General features: G+C 47.3%; 1 protein-coding gene across 1 annotated transcript; it reads left to right on the top strand.

Annotated features, from left to right (window-relative positions):
- Positions 1 to 21,656: 21,656 nt before the first annotated feature.
- On the top strand, positions 21,657 to 23,244 carry LOC109778166 (uncharacterized). Its single transcript, XM_020336727.4, has 5 exons — positions 21,657 to 22,120; positions 22,234 to 22,320; positions 22,431 to 22,541; positions 22,627 to 22,827; positions 22,917 to 23,244. Exons 1-5 carry the CDS (start codon positions 21,815 to 21,817, stop codon positions 23,043 to 23,045), a joined length of 834 nt encoding a protein of 277 aa, XP_020192316.1. The 5' UTR covers positions 21,657 to 21,814; the 3' UTR covers positions 23,046 to 23,244.
- The last annotated feature ends 432 nt before the right edge of the window (positions 23,245 to 23,676 follow it).

Raw genomic sequence — 23,676 nt, 5'->3', positions numbered from 1 at the left:
CGTCACTCGGATTAGCTTTTTTGACCGACTGTGAGCGACACGTGAAAATGTGCTTGAAGAGGCCCCAGTGTGGTCGACAACCCAAGAAGTTTTCGCACATGGACACGAAAGCGGCAAGATACACGATGGTGTTGGGGGAAAATGATGAAGTTGTGCCCCAAAGAAGTTCAAGAAAACTCGGAAAAAGGATGGGGAGGCAAAGAAAACCCGCGGTCGACGTGGGTGGCGAGGAGGACGCACTCACCCTCCTGCGGTCGGGGCTCAGTCTCGTCCGCCGGGAGCCGCGCGGATCCGTGGGGAATCAATCCCTCCTCAACCAGATTGTCGATGTCGTCCTGGCGAATCGTCGACCAGATCCAATCTCCCTGGATCCAGCCGCGCGGCAGACCAGACCTCGAGGAAGATCCGCCCCGGCTGGACTTCTTCCCCTTCGCCTTCGCCGTCGCCTTCTGCGCGCGCTCCAATGCCACCGTCTTCTCCTTCCCCATCGCAGCAGACAGAGCTCGAACGGAGCAGCGGCGCCGGGGCAGGAGCAGATGCGGTGGAGAAAACAGAGAAGGAAGAGGAACAATGGGAGCGCACTGTTCAAAAACCCCGGACCGACGGCTTATATGAGGTTGCTTCCGAGTGACTGACTTGTGGACCCGGGCGATCTTATCAAATCCCGCAACAGTCGCGCGAGCGATACATGGTGAAAAGGGCGGCACAGAAATCAAGGCAGCCCTGCCTTATCCAGCCCGATTGTTGCGGCCTCCTCCGCTCTGCGCGCTTCCCAAAAATTCGAATCCCGCGAGATCCGCGGGCAACAGAGCAACCTGTCAGACGGAAGATTTTCTCCATATCAACGCTCGAAGCTTTTCAGTAAAAGTTCACTCGACAAAACCAAGAATGGATCAAGGCGACTGAAAAAGAAGTTGATGTCACCGTGTTGATTCATCGATCCCAACAAGACACTCCCAAAGTGCAAGAGTTGAATCGGAAGTATTTTCAACTCCTTCTCCACTCAAACCCTGAACCATTTAGGGGCTAATGATGAAGCCATGTACCTAGGGTAGGGTCATAGGCCTGACCTAGACACCCTCCCCAAGGGCCTCACCTTAAAGACAGAAGCATTCAAAGCATACCATCATCCACTCGACTAGAGACATTCCACTCGGAAGGATCAATGTCACTCGACCATCACAGAAACCACTCGACATACAGAAGATCTAAAGTCACTCTACGCAGCAACGGTCGGGCGTTTACTCATAGACTTAATTACCATTTATAACACTTTATTGCGGACGTTACCTGTAATGCTTACTCTTTATGAACATTGAACCCTATGTAACGGATGGGAGCTGGGGTCCTGACGCACTCTATATAAGCCACCCCCTCCTCTGGGACAAGGGTTCGCACCCCTTGTAACTCACACACGCATAATCCAGTCGACCGCCTCCGGGCTCCGAGACGCAGGGTTGTTACTTCCTCCGCGAAGGGCCTGAACTCGTAAAACTCACATGTACAACTTCGCCATAGCTAGGATCTTGCCTCCTCATACCTACCCCCATTCTACTGTCAGTCTTAGATCCACGACACGCCCCCTACCTCGTGCCTTCCTGGTAGCTTTCTTGACGTAGGGTCCAAGTCCTCTGGATCACGTTTGTTCCAAAAATCACGTTCCCGAAGGTTTCATTCCGTTTGGACTCCGTTTGATATTCTTTTTCTGCGAAACTCTGAAATAGGCAAAAAACAACAATTCTGGGCTGGGCCTCCGGTTAATAGGTTAGTCCCAAAATAATATAAAAGTGTATAATAAAGCCCATTAAACATTCAAAACAGAATATAATATAGCATGGAACAATAAAAAATTATAGATACGTTAGAGACGTATCAAGCATCCCCAAGCTTAATTCATGCTCGTCCTCGAGTAGGTAAATGATAAAAACAGAATTTTTGATGTGGAATGCTACTTAGCATAATTTCAATGTAATTCTTCTTATTGTGGCACGAATGTTCAGATTTGATATGATTCAAGATAAAATTTTAATGTTGACATAAAAACAATAATACTTCAAGCATGCTAACCAAGCAATTATGTCTTATCAAAATAACATAGCCAAAGCAAGTTATCCCTACAAAATCATATAGTCTGGATATGCTCCATCTTCCCCACACAAAATATTCATATCATGTACAACCCCGGTTTTAGCCAAGCAATTGATTCATAATTTTTAACGCGCTTCAGCCTTTTCAACACTGACGCAATACATGAGTGCAAGCCATGGATATAGCACTATGGTGGAATAAGGTATAATGATAGGGGTTATGTGGGAAGACAAAAAAGGAGAAAGTCTCACATCAATGAGGCTAATCAACGGGCTATGGAGATGCCCATCAATTGATGTCAATGCAAGGAGTAGGGATTGCCATGCAACGGATGCACTAGAGCTATAAGTGTATGAAAGCTCAAACAAAAGAAACTAAGTGGGTGTGCATCCAACTTGCTTGCTCACGAAGACCTCGGGCATTTGAGGAAGCCCATCATTGGAATATACAAGCCAAGTTCTATAATGAAATTTCCCACTAGTATATGAAAGCGACAAAATGAGAGACTCTCTATCATGAAGATCACGGTGCTACTTTGAAGCACAAGTGTGGTAAAAGGATAGTAACATTGTCCCTTCTCTCTTTTTCTCTCATTTTTTTATTTGGGCCTTTTCTCCTTTTTTTATGGCCTCTTGTTTTTTTAGTCCGGAGTCTCATCCCGACTTGTGGGGGAATCATAGTCTCCATCATCCTTTCCTCACTTGGGACAATGCTCTAATAATGATGATCATCACACTTTTATTTACTTACAACTCATGAATTACAACTCAATACTTAGAACAAAATATGACTCTATGTGGATGCCTCCGGCGGTGTACCGGGATATGCAATGAATCAAGAGCGACATGTATGAAAGAATTATGAATGGTGGCTTTGCCACAAATACAATGTCAACTACATGATCATGCAAAGCAATATGACAATGATGGAGCGAGTCATGATAAACGAAATGATGGAAAGTTGCATGGCAATATATCTCGGAATGGCTATGGAAATGCCATAATAGGTAGGTATGGTGGCTGTTTTGAGGAAGATATAAGGAGGTTTATGTGTGATAGAGCGTATCATATCACGGGGTTTGGATGCACCGGCGAAGTTTGCACCAACTCTCAAGGTGAGAAAGGGCAATGCACGGTACCGAAGAGGCTAGAAAATTGCGGAAAGGTAAGTGTGCGTATAATCCATGGACTCACATTAGTCATAAAGAACTCATATACTTATGCTATTTTATGACTCTCAAAATAATATAAGTGAAGCATGAGAGATCAATAGTTTCTATAAAACAAATCCACCGCCGTGCTCTAAAAGATATAAGTGAAGCACTAGAGCAAAACTATATAGCTCAAAAAATATAAGTGAAGCACATAGAGTATTCTAATAAGTTCCAATTTATGTGTGACTCTCTCAAAAGGTGTGTACAGCAAGGATGATTGTGGTAAACTAAAAGACAAAGACTCAAAGAATACAAGACGCTCCAAGCAAAACACATATCATGTGGTGAATAAAAATATAGCTCCAAGTAAAGTTACCGATGGAAGTAGACGAAAGAGGCAAGCTTTGGATTTTTGGTGTCCTTAGATTATCTTGGGGTGCCATGGGAATCCCCAAGCTTAGGCTCTTGCCACTCCTTGTTCCATAATCCATCAAATCTTTCACCCAAAACTTGAAAACTTCACAACACAAAACTCAGCAGAAAATCTCGTGAGCTCCCTTAGCGAAAGAAAACAAAACACCACTTCAAGGTACTGTAATGAACTCATTCTTTATTTATATTGGTGTTAAACCTACTGTATTCCAACTTCTCTATGGTTTATAAACTATTTTACTAGCCATAGATTCATCAAAATAAGCAAACAACACACGAAAAACAGAATCTGTCAAAAATAGAACAGTCTGTAGTAATCTGTAACTAACGCAAACTTCTGGAACTCCAAAAAATCTACCAAAATAGGAAGACCTATAAAATTTGTTTATTGATTTGCTGCAATTGGAATCAATATTTTATCACGTTCTGGTGATTTTTAACAATTGTTTTCGTGAACAGAAAGTTTCTGAAATTTTCAGCAAGATCAAATAACTATCATCCAAGAAGATCCTATAGGTTAAACTTGGCAAAAACACTAATTAAAACATAAAAACAAATCTAACCAGAGGCTAGATCAAATATTTATTCCTAAACAGAAGCAAAAAGCAAAAAACTAAAAATAAAATTGGGTTGCCTCCCAACAAGCGCTATCGTTTAACGCCCCTAGCTAGGCATAATAGCAAGGATAGATCTAGGTATTGCCATCTTTGGTAGGTAATTTCTTAATTGAGTTATGCTCGGTGATCCTTTGATCTAAAGCATCCAGCCGCTTGTTACAAAGTGTAATCAGGTTATTCATGCGGTTGATATTCCCACCAATATTCTTAAGAGGTTCAACAATTTTCTGCAATTCACATAATTTTTCTAGGATTTGAGTTCCTTCTTGGGTAAGGGATGATTCTTTTTGTAGGGGGAGTACTCCCACTATTCCTTCTATAATTTCATAAGCGAAACCGGGATCAATATCAATAAAACTACCTTTTGCGGAAAAATCAAGGAGTTGTCTATGGGACAAAGTTAGCCCAACATAAAAATTGCGAAGCAAAATTTTGAAATCTCCCTCTATATTGCAACTACGATAAGATTCTAGCATCCTAAACCAAGCATCTTTTAAGTTTTCCCCTTGTCTTTGCTTGAAGTGGAGGACTTCAAAGTCGGGAGAAGAAGGGATAAAGACCGAGCTGGCCATGGCAACGAGCACACACAAGAGGCAAGTGAAAAAGAGGCGAACGAAAAAGAGAGGGCGAATAAAACGGCAAGGGCGAAGTGGGGGAGTGGAAAACGAGAGGCAAATGACAAATAATGTAATGCGGGAGATAAGGGTTTGTGATGGGTACTTAGTATGTTGACTTTTGCGTAGACTCCCCGGCAACGGCGCCAGAAATCCTTCTTGCTACCTCTTGAGCACTGCGTTGGTTTTCCCTTGAAGAGGAAAGGGTGATGCAGTAAAGCAGCGTAAGTATTTCCCTCAGTTTTTGAGAACCAAGGTATCAATCCAGTAGGAGGCCATGCACGAGTCCCTCGCACCTACACAAACAAATAAAATCCTCGCAACCAACGCAATAAAGGGGTTGTCAATCCCTTCACGGTCACTTACGAAAGTGAGATCTGATAGATATGATAAGATAATATTTTTGGTATTTTTATGATAAAGATGCAAAGTAAAATAAAAGGCAATAAAAATAGCTAAGTGTTGGAAGATTAATATGATGGAAAATAGACCCGGGGGCCATAGGTTTCACTAGTGGCTTCTCTCGAGAGCATAAGTATTACGGTGGGTGAACAAATTACTGTCGAGAAATTGACAGAATTGAGCATAGTTATGAGAATATCTAGGTATGATCATGTATATAGGCATCACGTCCGTGACAAGTAGACCGACTCCTGCCTGCATCTACTACTATTACTCCACACATCGACCGCTATCCAGCATGCATCTAGAGTATTAAGTTCAAAAGAACAGAGTAACGCTTTAAGTAAGATGACATGATGTAGAGGGATAAACTCATGCAATATGATATAAACCCCATCTTGTTATCCTCGATGGCAACAATACAATACGTGCCTTGTTGCCCCTGCTATCACTGGGAAAGGACACCGCAAGATTGAACCCAAAGCTAAGCACTTCTCCCGTTGCAAGAAAGATCAATCTAGTAGGCCAAACCAAACTGATAATTCGAAGAGACTTGCAAAGATAACCAATCATACATAAAAGAATTCAGAGAAGATTCAAATATTGTTCATAGATAAACTTGATCATAAATCCACAATTCATCGGTCTCAACAAACACACCGCAAAAGAAGATTACATCGAATAGATCTCCACGAGGATCGTGGAGAACTTTGTATTGAGAACCAAAGAGAGAGAAGAAGCCATCTAGCTAATAACTATGGACCCGAAGGTCTGAGGCAAACTACTCACACATCATCGGAGAGGCTATGGTGCTGATGTAGAAGCCCTCCGTGATCAATGCCCCCTCCGGCGGAGCTCCGAAAAAGGCCACAAGATGGGATCTCACGAGTACAGAAGGTTGCGGCGGCGGAATTAGGTTTTTGGCTCCGTATCTGGTAGTTTGGGGGGGGTACGTAGGTATATATAGGAGGAAGAAGTACGTCGGTGGAGCAACGTGGGCCCCACGAGGGTGGAGGGCGCGCCCAGGGGGTAGGCGCGCCCCCTACCTCGTGCCTTCCTGGTAGATTTCTTGACGTAGGGTCCAAGTCCTCTGGATCACGTTTGTTCCAAAAATCACGTTCCCGAAGGTTTCATTCCGTTTGGACTCCGTTTGATATTCTTTTTCTGCGAAACTCTGAAATAGGCAAAAAAACAGCAATTCTGGGCTGGGCCTCCGGTTAATAGGTTAGTCCCAAAATAATATAAAAGTGTATAATAAAGCCCATTAAACATCCAAAACAAAATATAATATAGCATGGAACAATAAAAAATTACAGATACGTTAGAGACGTATCAAGCGCCGATGCGGATTACGCCATCCGACCCCATTGGGACAGAGGATGATTTGACGGCTGGCTGGGCCATTCCGGAGAGCTTTCTGCCCACGCAGATGTCGGTGGTCGACGTATGTGACTCGCCACAACTTGTTTGGGCGCGGATGAGCACGGGCACCGGCAGTGCCCGGGCTGCCCTCGACATGTTCGATGGAATGACCAAACAAGAGTCGGTGCGTTTTCTTTACTCCTGTCCGATCATATTTTAGCATAGACCACTAGTTCATTTCGCACATGATGAATGCTTGCAAACCATAATCATGTAGGAGGCGTTCTTGTCGAACATGATCAATGACAATGGAGATCCAACCGAAATGGAGTATGAATTGGAGGCCACCACCGCATTTGAAGTTGGGACAACAATCCGATCCCAATCCGGGCAAGAAGAAGAAGAAGACCAAGATGCCGAAGGCAAGAGGTCCGGCAGTGAGAACATCTTGTTGGTCAAAGCTTGGTTGACCAGAACAATGGATCCAATATGCGGCACCGAGCAAAAGGGGAACCCGGATGCAGGCGGAGGAGGCAACCCAGATGCAGGCAGAGCAGGCAGCCCGGATGTAGGCAGAGCAGGACACATTCCGCCTGGAGCACGACACATTCCGCTCGAAGCAGGCGCCCGACCAGTGATCCGAGGCCATCCGTCACGCTCGGACATTGATTTCATTTTACCATGTCCAGTTTGTTGAACTATGATTTGCTTTGCTTTGTTTCGAACTTTGGCATTCGGGCAACTTGTATCGTATGATTGACGTGCATAGATTGCATGGATTTAAGGATCGGAATTTGCCGTATATGTATGTGCGGCGCAACATTTCAGGGGTGCCCGGTCAGTGTCCGCGGCGCGGGATACCGTACCCACACGGGTAGGGCATGGGCATAATTTTATACCCATGGGTAGTACCCATACCCTACCCGTTAAGTCATGGGTAGGGCACGTGTATAGCCTTTTACCCATGGATATACCCATACCCTACCCGTTTATACTGACATGTGAACCTTACCCACAATTCACAAGTGTACTTATGTTGAAGTTATGTCGTGAGCTTGTGAACCTATGTTAAAGTCGTCACCAATTGTCAATTTCAATTGAGATAATTGTCATGTACTCATCTATCTATTATTGAGTTGAGATCAATGTTTGTTTGTCAAATGTGCTATAGATGAATGTAAAATTGCGAATAAATTGTGTACTATTTGATCTACCCGTTGGGTACCCAATGGGTACCAGTCGGGTATGGGTACGGGTAAAGTTTCAGTCCCATGGGTACGGGCATGGTTATAATTTTGTACCCATTGACTACACGGGTATGGGTATGATATTGCTCTACCCGCCCGATACACTACCCATTGCCATCCTTATTCGCGGGTGTTTGAGGGACCGGATTTGCAAAGTCCAGTTGTAGATGCTCTTAGGTCTACTCTTCGTGTTTCGCATGAGGACGCTTGGTCGCTGACGACTTGGCCACCGTGAATAAGGTTTTTCAGGACACCGTCTTTATAACGATGGTGTTGAAGACCCACGGATTTGTATCGTGACAAGGTCTTCAAGGCGGTGTTGAAGGTCTCACTACGGGTCTTATTTCTCCGGCTTCGTCTCCGCCGCGCCGGTGTTTTGTTCAGCACCGGCGTGGAGCCGGAAGTGGTTTTGTAGTGGAAGATGGCTAACGTTTCTGGATCCCCTTCGGCAGCACTCAACTTGAGGGCTTTAGAGTCGCGATCCAGTATGGGTGAAGACCTGGAGTGCATCTCCGGCCGATGAACAACAACGACATGTGCGGCGCCTTGAGCGGCGTCATGGCTCTTTTCACACCCTTTCTGCTATGACCTTCTGTTGGATCCTGGCTTGTCGGTGGCATATTCTTCTTCTCGCACGTGGCCCCTCCGGCGACGATGATGGTTGAAGTTTTGTGCCGTTGTGCCGTTCGGTTGGTGGTTTCATCAGGGGCCCAGAAACCGCATTGGTAAAGGTAAAGTTGGATGTCTCCTTCTAGAGAGCATGATACGAGCGTAGGCATCCGACCGAATTCTCCGATTCTGCACCGAGACAATCAGTATGATTATCACAATCGAAGGATTCCATTTGCTGCATGCACTTGGATTACACCTTTTTTTTTTGGCTTTTGTGGACTCGGTCCATGCAAATCTCAACCTCTGCTTTCCGTCTTTCTCCCTTTCTTTCATCTTCCTTTCCCGTCGCGTCGCTATGAGTGTGAAGGGCAATGACAGTGAGATCGATATTACGTCAGATATGTATATATATTGACTTGACTCATGTTTTGTTTAAGCGTGATCGACATGCTACAGCACATAGCATTATCCTCAAAGAGTTTACGGCAGCACCCGGCGACAACTTCTCTATTTATTTTTTCTCTCGCTATATGAACTTTCTCTCTTGTGTTAGGACAAGTTGCTGAGCTGAATGTATTATCCAAATCGAGTCCTTATCGGAGCCACATCTGCGTTAAATACTGCGATTTGTACTCCAGATGAGCATCAATGCCAGGGACAGGGTCAAGTGTTAAAAAAATCAAACTAGATGGTGGCGGGTGAGACGGCTTAGCGATAAGGGCACAGACTGGGTGACGAGACGAATGAATGGCAAGGCTTCAGATTATGGTTTAGCCAAATGCCGCGAGTGACCCCTTTTTGGCTCGCTTTGATTAAACAAAGCGGATATGTTTGGTCATGGTCTCATCTCATGGATTCGCTTTGCGTCTCAAGAACGGGAGGCCGAGAAAATTCTGCCCATGTTCATTCAGGGAAAGCAGCGGTTATAGTTATATCCTCGTGCTATCCGGCGCTGACCGCGCGCGCATTCACGCTCGCCAGCGTCACCGGGATCTCCCGGAGAATCCGGAGGCGGTTCCTTCCGCCTCGTGGTAACACTAACACCCCACACGCAACAGATCGATCTAGCCCGCCGCAATGCCAGCGCCGTCGTCGGGATCTCCTCCTCCGGCGCCAACCTCGGAGTCAGCGGCCGCCACGGACAAAGTCGACTCGGTTCAAGATGATCAGGATGACTATTGTAGGATCGATCCCGCCGACGCGCTCAGGGGCCCTCATGGTGTGACCAATTCGTCGACCCCAGTGAGGAGCCAGGGGATCCCGATCCCGACAGCCCCGTTCCTCCCTTGCTGATGATCCACTTCCCCCGTCTCTTCGAGCGAGCGTGGGGATCCGATCGCCTGTACCCTCAAGCTCTGGACGACTGGTGCCCGTACCGCGCGTACCTCCAGAAGTTCTGCGGCCGCAACGGCGCACTCCTCCGTCCCGGTCCCGACGCCTACAGGCTGTGCATGGAGCAGGAGATCAACCTGAAGTCCCAGTGGCTGTCCCGGCGGTCCGTCGTCTCCCCGGACGAGATCAGGCTGAGCGACGACATCCACAGGTGCGCCCTGAACCTCATCCTCTCCGACGGCGGCGAAGGTTCTTCCATCGCCATGATCGCCGCCGCGTGCGTCGCCAAGGAGACCGAGCTGATCATCGAGAGGCTGGGCTGCGACCCCGGTCTTCTGGACCCGGAGGAATCCCCCCACGAGAGCACGCGGGTCCGGGAGCTCGCCCTGAACTGCATGCAAGGTCCTCATCAGGATTGTTCTGATGCTGATCTTTTGGTTCGGAAGGCTGCGCTGCTGGGCATTACGATTGAAGCCGGCTTGATGGCTCAGGACCTGAGGGACAAGTACTATGACTGCAACAAGTCCTACCAGAACAGACTGATCCGGCGCTTTGGATTGGAAGTTGTAACTCAAAACTTCGATGGATGTACCATTGCTCCTTCTGCTCATGATGATTTTAGGTATGCTTTCGTTGCTAAACTTGTGGAAGATGCTGAGGAGAAGCGTCGCAGGGACGAACTTGTAGACTCTAATGATCCAGCTTCTCAGGAGGCATCTGGGGTTTGATGAAGATTCTGAAACTGGGGAAAGGAGATGATGCATCGCGTGCCTCCACACGGGGAGATGAAAACTGAGAAATGGATGATGCCATGGGGCATGGATTTGGGTAGATGGATCGTGTGATTTCGTTTTGGCTCCCATCCGAGTGGTGTACTGTACTGCATGCAGCGGACATGCTTTTCAAACTATCTGTTGGGTCTATGTTTAGCTGTGTGAACCATACATTTACCAATCTACTCGTACTAGCTTATATTTTTGGGCAATAAAAAAAATTGCACAAGACAACCCCTTTACTCAATGCGTTATGTGTAGCCAATCGTCGTACTAACACTTCTCCGTAGTATAATACTCCCTCCGTTCGGAAATACTTGTCGGAGAAATGAATAAAAGTAGATGTATCTAGAACTAAAATACATCTAGATACATCCATTTCCCCGACAAGTATTTCCAGGCGGAGGGAGTATTTTCTTGCAGATAGCAACTAGTATGATATGGAAGATTCGTTATGTGGAGTGTAGTATGATAACTAGCTTAACCTGCGCGGCGGCACGCCGTGCCCGTCTGTATGTCGTGGATAGAATCATGACACAAAACATTAACTAAAATGTTGAAATCTTAGTAGATAAAACAATTCATTGTCCTGACTCCTCATATTGCAAGTTCGCCACGATATGGAATCATTCCAGTGCCACTAATCTACATTAAACATATAGTTTATCCGATGCCAAATCATACTATGGTTGTAGGATAACTTTTTTTCCTTGTCTAATAATTGTGCTGATTGATATGTTTTGAGGATTACAGATATATGGGGTATGTTGAAGAAAACTACTGGTGAAAGAAATCTCAGTGAGGGAAAATATAGTTGTAGTTGTTACATTTGTAGTGTGAAGGCACTCGTATCAGATGATAACATGTTCGATTTGATAGAAGATATAGTTGATCGGATCAATGTGTTATATTTGACGTGAACAAGCAGAGAAAGTTGTGGAGAGAATAATACGTTCACTTGGGAAGATGGTTAGTTTGAAATGGAGGTGTAAAGGGGGGGGGGGGGGGGGGGATGCTTTCTATGATGCAAAATATGCCTTATTGTGTTGAGCTACGACATGAGATGATAGAAAGACATGTGGATATACTATCACAAAGACTGATTGGAACTACTTTGAAATGATATCTTAACCTTTTTCATGGGTGTGTATTTGTGTATAAATAAATATAGTTTTAAGGACCATCTGGTCATCTAGTAGTGTTTATCGATGTGTATGGATGCTTTAGTTTTTTTGCTAATAGTCATATATCTAGGATTATAAAAAATATGAATTTAGTCTACTATTTTATTTTAGAGTTAAGACAGAAGATGGTACATTAGAAAAGTACAATTCTTGAAGGTGATCCTGAGGTGGTTTAAGCGTGGTGTATGGTACTATCGGATCATCGGGTATGGGTGTCATGGGTATATGGAGTAGTATAATGTCTCAGAAATTATTAGATAGGATTAGTACACCCATGTTGATCTAACTGATGTATTTTTGAATCAAAGGTGTTGCATATTTCTCTAAATTGAAAGCATTGCATATTTCTTGTAAAATGCATGTATGTGGTAATTTTACAATTTCTATAAATTGAGGGCAGTACGTAAGAAGAATGATTTTGGAAATGATTTTCAAAGTTCAGTTTAAGCCACTCCATCCGTCCAATTTCTTCTCTAGATTTGTGTTAACCTCCCAACATTTATCATGTAAAAGCGGTTAATTACAGATCCTAAATACCCCGATACCGAACCCCCGGGACAAAATTATTTTTCTGGTTTTTTATAGCTTACCACATATGCCATGTGGTAAATTATTTCTCTCGTTAGCTTGTACTTCCTCCGTTTTTTTACTCTAGGCATATGGAAGGACCCAAGGAAAGGCTTGACATAAAGAAAAAGATATACGAAAGAAATAATTGACCTGTTAAGTTAATTTAGGACTTATTTACCATCTTGGTTTTGCATGGATCAGATACATAGATCGAGGTAGTTTGCATACAGCTGATTGGATGTGCTCGCATGCATGGGAACTCTCCCTCTCTCTGGGCATCCACACGATGATTGGTACAGTAGATAAGAAAATCGTCGATGAAAGAAGAGATAGCCCACGAAATCTAGAAGGAATGAATCGCTTAGTGAACTCACAGTATTCATTTTATTTTTGTCAAGAGCATCATATTTTCTTTGAAGAGCCTGTATCTATTTATGTATGATTTGCTCCTGTACAGGCTCTGGATCCCGTGACGGCGTCGTTGTTGGTCATCTCCCGCGACGTGATAGTCAGGTGCGTCCACGCATGATTGTCATCCTCCACCGAGGAGTAGACAAACCCGAACATGTCGTCCATCTCGTGCACCCACCACCGATCCCTAATCGACGGCCGCGTCCAGCGACGCGCGCAACACAAAGCCGCAGAGCACCCAAGCCTCCAAGGCATCCAGGTAGAATCGCCCATTAGTCGGCGAGAACGCATACACCAACATGCCTAGGGCCCGCCGAATACGTCACCGCCTCATGGTCTCCGGCGTAAAGCCCGATAGAGGACGCCGGACGTCGACTCCGCGAAGTTGAACGTCATCTTACGTGTGATTGGTGTGGTGCGAAGACCATGCACTGCGTTCGCCTCCTTCAACCCTTCCATGGTGGCGGCGGCGTGAGTGCCGAGGTGGATTGGTCTTGCTGGGTTTCTGATCCATGCCGTGGGAGCGGACTGTTAGCACTGGTCCCGACGTCGACGCAGTGATCCGCTGATTACTTTCCGGCGGAGCGACGAACGACGAAGTAGGCTGGAGACACGCACGTAGCAAACTAGCTGACTCCGGCGAGTTGCACACGTACGTACGAGAAGCAGGCTAACTGGATCGATTTCGTAGCTGGCTATACACGTGAACAGGACACGGCGACTTGATCGCAAAACCAGGAACGTGTCGTCCCTGTCGTTTATTGCTTTTTACAATTTGATGATTACAGGGGGACTAGGTACAGGTATAAATAGTATCTATCCTATCTAGCATCTAGCCGACTCGGCAAAAGACTACAAGTCCGTCCCGGACTAGTTTTCTCCTAATCGTGATTATCTCTAACAATCACACCCCTAAGCACGATGTCCTCACTTCACAGCTTGGACGCCAATCCTTCCCCGCATCTCCGTGAACTTCTGCCGCCCCAAAGACTTGGTTAGGATATCTGCAAGCTGGTCGTCGGTGCAAACATAGTTGACTTCAATCTTACTTTCTTCCACGCACTCCCGTATGTAATGATACCGTATGTCGATGTGCTTTGTCCTATCATGATGCACTGGATTCTTACATAGGGCAATCGCAGACTTGTTATCAACATTGAGCACCACACTCTCTGCTTCTTTATCTGTGAGGTCACCGAGTAGCCTTCCTAGCCACACCCCTTGACCCGCCGCGGTCGCAGCTGCAATATACTCCGCTTCGCATGATGATAATGCGACCACCTTTTGCTTTTGTGATAGCCAAGTCACTATGCTCCCGCCCAAGAAATATGCCACTCCCGAGGTACTTTTACGGTCGTCCACATCTCCTGCCAGGTCGCTATCACTATAGCCAAGTAGCTCCACCATCTCCTTCTTCTCTCTCAAATAGACACAACCGAAGTTTGTTGTCCCTTTGATGTACCTGAGTATATGTTTGACAGCTGCCCAATGTTCAGTCGTGGGCGCTTCCATGAAGCGACTCACTATGCCAACGGAATAGGCCAAGTCCGGTCGTGTATTCACAAGATACCTTAGGCTTCCGACCACACTTCTATACTCCGTTGCATCAACCGCAGAGGCTTCACTCCTTTTGCTAAGTTTCAGTCGAGGCTCTATTGGAACAAAACTTGGGTTGCAATCCTCCATGCTACAGCTTTCAAGTATCTTCTTTGCATATGCCTCCTGGCATAGTGTGATCCCCTCCGGCTTTTGATGTACCTCGATCCCGAGGTAGTAAGTCAAGAGCCCTAGATCACTCATCTTGAATAGCTCCTTCATCTGTAGCTTGAATCGCGCAATCTCCTCTTCGTCTGCTCCAGTTATCAAGAGATCATCAACATAGATGCCCACTAAGAGACGATCCTTGCCTTTACCTCGCTTGTACATAGCATGCTCGAGTGGACTTTTCTCAAAACCAAGAGAAATCAATGTACGGTCAAGCTTGATGTTCCACGCCCGAGGAGCTTGATATAGCCCGTACAATGCCTTGTGTAGCTTCAACACCTTGTGTTCCTCTCCTTCTTTGATGTACCCCGGTGGTTGCTTCACGTATACTTCTTCTTTCAACTCCCCGTTCAAAAATACGGATTTTACATCCATGTGATGTAGCTTCCAAGATTCTTGAGCCGCGAGAGCTATAACTAGCCTCACCGATTCCATCCTTGTAACTGGAGCGAATACTTCCTCGAAGTCCACACCTTGCTCTTGCACAAATCCTTTAGCTACGAGCCGAGCTTTATGCTTCAGCAAGTTCCCTTCGGCATATTTCTTGACTTTGTACACCCACTTGAGCTCTATGGCATTCTGACCGTTGGGAAGATCCGCGAGCTCCCATGTATTGTTGTCTCGGATCGACCACAACTCTTCATTCATAGCACGACGCCAACACTCCTCCATATTTGCATCTTCAAAAATTTCCGGTTCCTCGATGTGCAAACTTCGTTGCCCTTTACTTTTCATCTTTACCAAATTTATCTGAAGCCCTGCTTCTGGAGAGAGATCCAACACGCGTCGTTCGTGTGCTATTGAAGAATCTAAACTTGCCAAAGTTACCGTTGCTGGCGATTTTGCTTCTTTTACCTGGCTTCCAAGCCTGCTGTTTACTGGACTCCATCGCTGCTGCCCGTCACCTTTTTTGGCATCGTTCGGTCCTCCACATGGTGGTGAACTGCCTTCTGCACAATTTTCTGCGCCTTGCAAATTTTCTGGGCTTTGCTTCCCTGCTTTGTCTCGTAGACCATCACCACCACGTGGTGGTTGGTTCCCTGGCCTGTGTGCATGAGGCATATAGTGGCCAGTCTCATCCAGCCCGTTTGTTGGGCTGCACGCGCTATCCGGCAAGGCAGCACCAGCCACGTACGTGTTGCTGCTACTGCTGCTTTCAGTTGCCGCTGGGCTGCCGCCTGCAGTGCCAGCAACCTGGCTCGCACACGTGCTCACTGAGTCATCGAGCGAAGCACTCTCGCCCGGCACCTGCAACGCAGCCGATGGAGCTAGTGAACTGGCGTGTGACGCGACGCCGCTCGTTGCCACCTTCACAATGCCACTAGACCCATCCGCGCAACTCGTCGTTGCACTATCCAAAATCACGTATGCGCCAAATTCATCTGGTCCGAGTGTAGCTCGCCGCATGTTGCGTTCTTCTGGGATGATCGCTTCATCACGCCCCGCGTCATGTTCTTCTGGCGACAGTCTTCGCCGTTTTCTAGCGCGACCATACCATCACGCATTGTGTCATGGACTTTTGTCGCCACTTCTTCGCCTGCTTCTAACGTAATCACACTGTCACGCCTTGGGTCATGGTCTTCTGGCGCCATAACTTCGCCTGGGTTTACTGACGCAGATGCACTCACCGGACCCGTGTCCAGCTGACCAAGATCATCTGGATCCTCTTCGTCCACTAGCTCGCACATTAGCATCATATCCCCATCGTCTCCTTCCTCGGCCATAAGCGCCCGTTGCTTCGGTGCTTCCTCGCAGTTAGCCTTGAAGTGACCGAGGAGGCCACACTTATGACACCTCACTTTTCTGATGTCAAACTTCCTCCTCGGTGGTGCAGGCGCATCCTCGTCGTCCGAGTCGGCGAAGTTCTTTCTCGCCGAGCGCTGCTTCCCCTTCCCCTTCTTCTTGTCGCTGCTCGTAGATCCGCCTTGCTTTTCTTTCGACAGGGCGATCCATTGCGCCTTTGTAAGCATGAGGTGCTCACTCGCCTCCGTGTCGCCGAAACTGAGACGAATTCTCTCGTCGTGGGCCTTGAACCTTCCGACGAGATCCTCAACCGTGAGAGTCTTCAGGTCGAGACATTGCTCGATCGACGTGACAATCTGAATGTAGCGTGCCGGCGCGGCGCGCAAAAATCGTCGGACGATCGCAACTTCTTCTAGGGTTGAACCATAGCTGCGTATGCCATTGACGAGGGTCTTGAGACGGGCGGCAAACTGATCAACCGTCTCACTTTCATCCATCTTCAGGCACTCGTAGCTTCTCATCAGGGACTGAAGGTGTGCTTCCTTGACACGGTCATGACCCTGGTGTAGGATCTTGATGGTCTCCCATGCCTCCTTCGCCGAGTTCTTTCCGACGAGGTGTTGCAGCACATCCTTCGGCATGGCGGAGTAGATAGCTGTTAACGCCTGACGATCCTTCCGGTACTTCGCCGCGCCCTTTGCGTACTCGGCGCCGCCCGGGTCGACGGCTTCCCAGAATTCAGCTCCCTCCATCGCGACCTCCATGTTCATCGCCCATAGTGTGTAGTCCTCTCGATCCAGACGGGGGAATTGTGATCCCCCCACCATCGGCATCGGTGCTCCCGCTGCCGCCGTCACAATCTCCTTGCCCGTGGTCGACATGATCCTTCGATTGCTTTCCGAGAATCACGTCAATACCAAAGCTCTAGATACCAATTGTTAGCACTGGTCCCGACGTCGACGCAGTGATCCGCTGATTACTTTCCGGCGGAGCGACGAACGACGAAGTAGGCTGGAGACACGCACATAGCAAACTAGCTGACTCCGGCGAGTTGCACACGTACGTACGAGAAGCAGGCTAACTGGATCGATTTCGTAGCTGGCTATACACGTGAACAGGACACGGCGACTTGATCGCAAAACCAGGAACGTGTCGTCCCTGTTGTTTATTGCTTTTTACAATCTGATGATTACAGGGGGACTAGATACAGGTATAAATAGTATCTATCCTATCTAGCATCTAGCCGACTCGGCAAAAGACTACAAGTCCGTCCCGGGCTAGTTTTCTCCTAATCGTGATTATCTCTAACACGGACGAAGCCGATGAGCTGGAACTCCGGATCAGAGCACCATGGCCGCCATGCAGGCATAGATTAGAGCTCCGGTGACGGTTAGAGAACAAAAGACACCGCGTCCATGCGTACAACGGCGACAACTAAAGAGAAGGGAGGCCTGCGGGCGTGGAGGAGGGCTTCAGGCGTGATGCACACGATGACCTCGAGCATAGCATGCGCAAGCACACCCAGCTGTTGCGTGATGCGGAGCCAGTCCAGGCCGCGGAAGACGTCGGCGTTCCTGTTGGCTCTTGCAGATTCAGCAAGACCTCGCCGCCAACGGGGTGGGGGTGGCTTGGGCGGCGCGAGGTGGGAATGTCGGCACACTCCTGTATCCCTCCTGCTCCCGCCGGCTTCTGTCAGAGCTCCTCTACATGTTTGTGACTGCACCCGTGGCTGCTCGCGATGGCGTAGTCGACCCGTAGAGTGGTTGCCGGCGACCGGTACCTACACCCCGCCGGTAAGCATAGCTATTGCCAAAACGGCACCTCCAACTCGCACACACGGCGCAACCCATGCACATCTATGCTGCCTCGGAGTCGGAGGTGAGCGCAGTAGCGCATGCTGCTCTGTGGTGGTTGTTGCTCCTTCGCCGTGGTGAGTTCTGTATATTTATTGACCGACGATAATTCTAGAGAGTACGAAGCTGTGGGACCATCGAGAAACTACCAGGTGAACAGCAAGGCGCTAACACGTCCAGGTTAATATATACGTGTCTACAGTCATAATGATAAACACATGCATGCAGACACAACAAATTTTTACAACGGCCTACTGCATGCATTAAGCGGTCGTGAGAGTTGCATGCACGTGATCACATCATCAATTCAACCATGCATGCACAGAAAAATCCAAAATCCTAACAAACAATCATCTGAACCAAAATGCTAAAGACACCCCAAGTGCACATGAGAAAATGTTAACAAAATTTTGACCGAAGGCCTATGGCCACACGCGTTTTCTACCCTGTAGCCTCCCAAACAAATGCACGTGTCAACAATTGATAGGCCTCTCAGTCCCCATCAGCCAAGTGGCGAGACGTGGGGGCAAAAACCTCCCCAGATATAGAGGTTTGGTTATGAGCGTACAAAAAGGTATTATAACATAGTCGTTGTATGCGTGCAATCGTCAAAATTTATAGAGCTCGCTCCAAAAAAGAGATTAACCTCCAAATATGGATGTTTTTTTTAACATCTCCATATATGGATGTTGGGAGGCCTGATTTGTGGCATGCTCTATTGCCAACAACCCATGCGGGAGAAAAGCTTCATCTTCTCTCTTCGTGCCACGATTGGGTTTCTGCCACACCACCGGCCTATAGAATAACCAGTGAGGGGGCGACATGACCGCTAGCTGCTCGCCCTAGTCCGTTTCTCCGCATACCCGAGGCAGCCCGTCGATGGTCGCCACACAATATAATCTGACGCCAAGCCGTCCGCCTCCCCTGACAATATAAGCCCGACGGCGAGGCATCCCCATCGACCTAGCCCTAGCTAGCTCCTCCTCCTAGCCACCATTGCCTTCTCCGCCTCACCTACCCATCGCCGTTTTTTCCAGAATCTTGAGAATCAGACCTCCCCACATATTCTTCCAGAATTTTTAAGACTTGTTTTTTCACAATCGTACTTAATTAGGGTCTAAGTCAAGATATGGATTCAAAATTATGGGAGAGTCTAAGAGAAAGTCTGATTCTCAAGATTTTGAGAGAATCAGCCAAATGATCTGAGCCTATAACTGTTTTCAGATCGATCTAATCAAGAGTCTCCTCTAAACCTCCCCTCTCCCACAATCCATCCCTACCCTAACTTTTAACCATTTGGCATGGCCCTTGCCACAACTGCCAGTCATCACCAACGCACGGACACGAACTACATGGAAGAGCAAGCACAACCATAAATCTATGTCACAATAATTAACTAGCCATGGCCATCTATATCCTTGATTTTTTTCCTATATTAGCAAAAGAAAAATAAATGTCTATCAATCATCCAAACAAAGTGCTAAAATAATAATAACCAGGCTTTACAATGGATGCGAATTAAGAGCAACTCCAATAACTTCCATCTGACGAACGTTTGCTGGAAAGGATTGGCATTTGTGAATGTTTTAGATAGCAAATTTAGTTGTATAGGTTGGCAATTTCTGAAAAGAAGAGAAATTTTACGGCAAAAAAGGATAGGATTTGTCATCTCCTACTAGGTAAAGTTGCCACAAAAACCGTTCGTGAGTTATCATTACCGAAAAGCTATCATTTACGGGGAGTTCAGGCAACAGTTTTGGTAGTCCTGGTTTTTTAAGGGATCTTGTATACCCCCCTCCCTAGCCAACTCCCCTCACGTTTACGGGGATATGAACTTTCCCGTATAATTGGCGGACAGGAAGCTGCTTAAATTTTCACGAGAGAAGGCTCTCACACCGCCGCCACGCCGGGCCACCGACACCACGTCACCACCGCACCGCCCCGCAACGGGCCATGCCACCACGCCGCCCCGCACTTCCGGCCACCATCGCACATGTCATTGACTTGCGGACCCTAGGCAATTACTTAGGCTTGTTTAATAAAAAAAGATATGATGTTTACGAGAAATAAGAGAAATAGTCATCAGGCAACTTCCCCTTAATTTTTTAGTGATATGGCGTGCGAGGAGGCTTTAAAAAGGATGAAATGAGGCAATGCGATGGAACCTGATTGTATACCATTGAGGTGTGGAGAGGCCTGAGAGACATAATGATAGTATGGCTAACTAAGCTTTTCAACCTCATTTTTCGGGCAAACAAGAAAGGTGCTTCTATCATCCCAGGTTCCAGTGCCCCGGTCAGGCTCGGTGGCGCGATGCGAATTCAAGACCCGCTCCGTAACTAAAGACCTGACTAGTGACACGCCGCGCTGCCTGCCGAGCAGCCGCGGCTCACGTGCTGTCACCATGTTCATCGATCATTGCTTGTCCCTACTCCCCTACCCCGTCACACGGGGAAAAAGAGTGGTCTCCGTTGCCGTCTGCTGTCACCAGGCCGGCCCATGCAGTAGGGACCTCCTATACCCCGCGCTCTCTGTGCGCCAGGAGAAATCACAGCGCACCCGTTTGGGTCGGCCCATGTCCGGGCGCCCTGTTTTTTTTTTGTTCTATTTTCTACTTTAAATTATGTGTGATTATCCAAATATTTAAAAATGAATTTTTTTAAATAAATTATTTAATAAATCATAAAATGTCTGTGGATTCAAAAAATGTTCAAAATTTTGTAAAAAATATTTACTTATTCAGAAAATGGTCAAAAATTTGAAAACATATGTTCGGGAAATCTAAAAATGTTCATGATTTTTTAAAAAGTTCATGTATTAATTTTTTTCGTCAATTCAAAAAATGTTCATGAATGAAAAAATATCCTGAAAATTCAAAAACTGTTTGTGACTTATAAAATAGTGTAATCATTCATAAAGTATTCGCTGATTCAAAAAATGATCATGCGTGTCAAAAAACTTCATTAAATAAAAAAAATTCGTGAATTCCAAAATTTGTTCCACCAATTTTAAAAAAATGTTTGCCGATTCACAAAAGTGTTTAAAAAAATGTTCAAAGTTTTTTTAAAATATTTGCAAATAATATAAAATGTTCATCAATTCAAAAAATGTTCTTGATTTTATAAAAGTGTTCATGAATTTGAAAAATGTTCACGATTTCAAATATTTGCATGAGTTTAAAAAATGTTTGTGATTTCAAAAATTGTTCATGATCTCATGAAATTGAGAGCGATAGTGTATCTCGGTGATGCTTGGTCATGACCATCGGAGATTATGGTTATTATTTTTCTCCCGTTCCCACGCACGGATCATTTTGCTAGTATCTATAACAACTTCAATAATCTTAAGGTCATCTCCCAGGGATAGAAACGACATGCGTTCGTTCATAAGAGCGAGTGTCTGTGTGTATGTGAAAGTTTACGTTTGTATTGTGTTTTTATTTTATTTTCATAAAAATCGTTAGACTGCATTTCCTGAAAAATATCCAAAGCAAACACCCAGAAAGGTGGTCCCATCATTCCAGGTTCCAGTGGCCCGATCAGGATGTCACCCACCCGGGTCATCGGCCACCGCTTGTCCCTAGTCCGGTAGTCCCCCTACCCCGTCACACGGGGAAAAGGAGTGGTCTCCGTTTGCCGCGTGCCGACCTCAGCAACGATGGGCACGGGCACGGGCACGGCACTAGGGCCGGCCATGGCCGCCGCCGCCTCCAGCACGGCCCACCGGCCTCGGCCGCTGCCTGCCGCGGCGACCGCGAATCGCAGCGCCAGTCGCCCCACCGCCTCCGCGCCGCCCGGGAGAACGCTGGTCTGCTCCGCTCCCCGGCAGTCGAGGCCGCCGCGGCGCGCCGTCGCGACCACGGCCCGGGCGGCGGAGGCCGGGGCGCCGTCGTCCACCTCGCCGGACGCCGTCACCTACTCCTCCAGCATCGACACCGACATGCCCCTCTACGAGCCCCTGGGGGTAAGCGTCAGACATCGATCGATCTCCGCTTTGGGTGTTTGGAATTCGATGAAATCACGGCTCGAATTGATTGATTGATTCATCGTGCGTGCGCGGACTGGCTCTGCCTGCAGGTGTCGTTCGACGAGTACCTCCAGGACCGCCCCCGCGTGTTCCGCGCCATGTTCCCCGACGAGAGCCGGAGCCAGCAGCTCAGCGATGTAACTGAAATTACTGAATCTTCTATCTTGTCCCCCCCGCAGGGAAGTGGGGGGAGGGAGGACGACGGTGGCGTTGCGGCTGATCGATCGATTGTCTATTTCTTGCGCAGGAGGAGTGGAGGATCCAGATGCTGCCGCTGGAGTTCCTCCTCATCACCGTGCGCCCCGTCGTCGTGATGCAGCTGCGCAACCGCAACGCCGGCGGGCTCGACCTCCGAATCGTGCGTATACAGCCCTCCAATTCTATCTATATCCGCACGACTGCAAGTTTACAATGTGCTGCTCTTGTCTGGGCTGTGAATGCAGACCGAGTGGGAGCTGAGGGGGCTGGACAGCGGCTACACGCCGGCGAGCTTCGACCTGGGCGTGCGGGGGTCGCTCTACGCGGACAGGGGACAGCGGCGCGGCAGCCGGCTGAGGGGCCACCTGGAGATCTCCATCACCGTCGCCCTCCCGCCGCCCCTGCGCATCGTGCCAGAGGCCATCCTCCGGGGCGTCGCCGAGTCGGTAAGCATCGCCTTGTGTTGTGCCTAACAAAATCTCTGTTATCTGTTCTCGCCGAGAGAAATGTGGAACTGAAAGCTTGGAGCGTGCAGGTCCTGTCGACGCTTGCCGAGAGGATGAAGCGGGACGTGGACGTCGGCCTCGTCGCCGACTTCCGGAGGTTCCGGCTGGAGAAGGCGGCGTCCAGAGCGGCGGTGGCGAGAGCGGACAGCAAAGCCTGAAGGCTCGCTCGTGTTTTCTTGTTGGGGATTCGTTCCAAGGATTGTTTTTGCAAGATCCTGTGATGTTGCGTGCGATACATACATATGCATTCCCGTGTATAGAGTTCGATTCGAAGTACCTGTAGGCCCTTTCTCTGGTGTCAAAAAAACTTGAACCAAAGTTCATGATCCTTTAAAAGATGTCCGACTTTCTCGTGCCGATGGACTAACATGACCCAAATACGGGGTCTGATCTTATACGAGGTCCATGATGTTTCTCCCGCGATTTTTCTAAATTTTATAGGTTCATATACGGGGTCTGATCTGCAGCATACGAATTCGCCCCGCAAATCTGATCTGCAGCTAACTGTAAATGCGTTTTCTGGGTTAGACTTTTACGGAGTTTGCTAGAGATGCTTTAAACCAAACACACCCTGAAACTTTCAGGTAAGCTACTCAAGAAGGATGCTCTAAACTAAACACACCCTGAAACTTTCAGGTAAGCTACTCAAGAAGGATAAACATGTGGCGTGATTTGTTACCTTTTAAACTCATACACTATACATTGCAAATAATAGTTTTGTTCCACCTTATTGTGGTGTTTCGTTCTTGTCAAATGGAAATCATTTTAGTACTGCTGAAGCTAGGAATT

This window comes from Aegilops tauschii, chromosome 2 (genome assembly GCF_002575655.3).
Source record: "Aegilops tauschii subsp. strangulata cultivar AL8/78 chromosome 2, Aet v6.0, whole genome shotgun sequence".
In the NCBI taxonomy this organism is placed as follows: domain Eukaryota; kingdom Viridiplantae; phylum Streptophyta; class Magnoliopsida; order Poales; family Poaceae; genus Aegilops; species Aegilops tauschii.
This window is presented reverse-complemented; position numbering and strand designations above follow the sequence as displayed.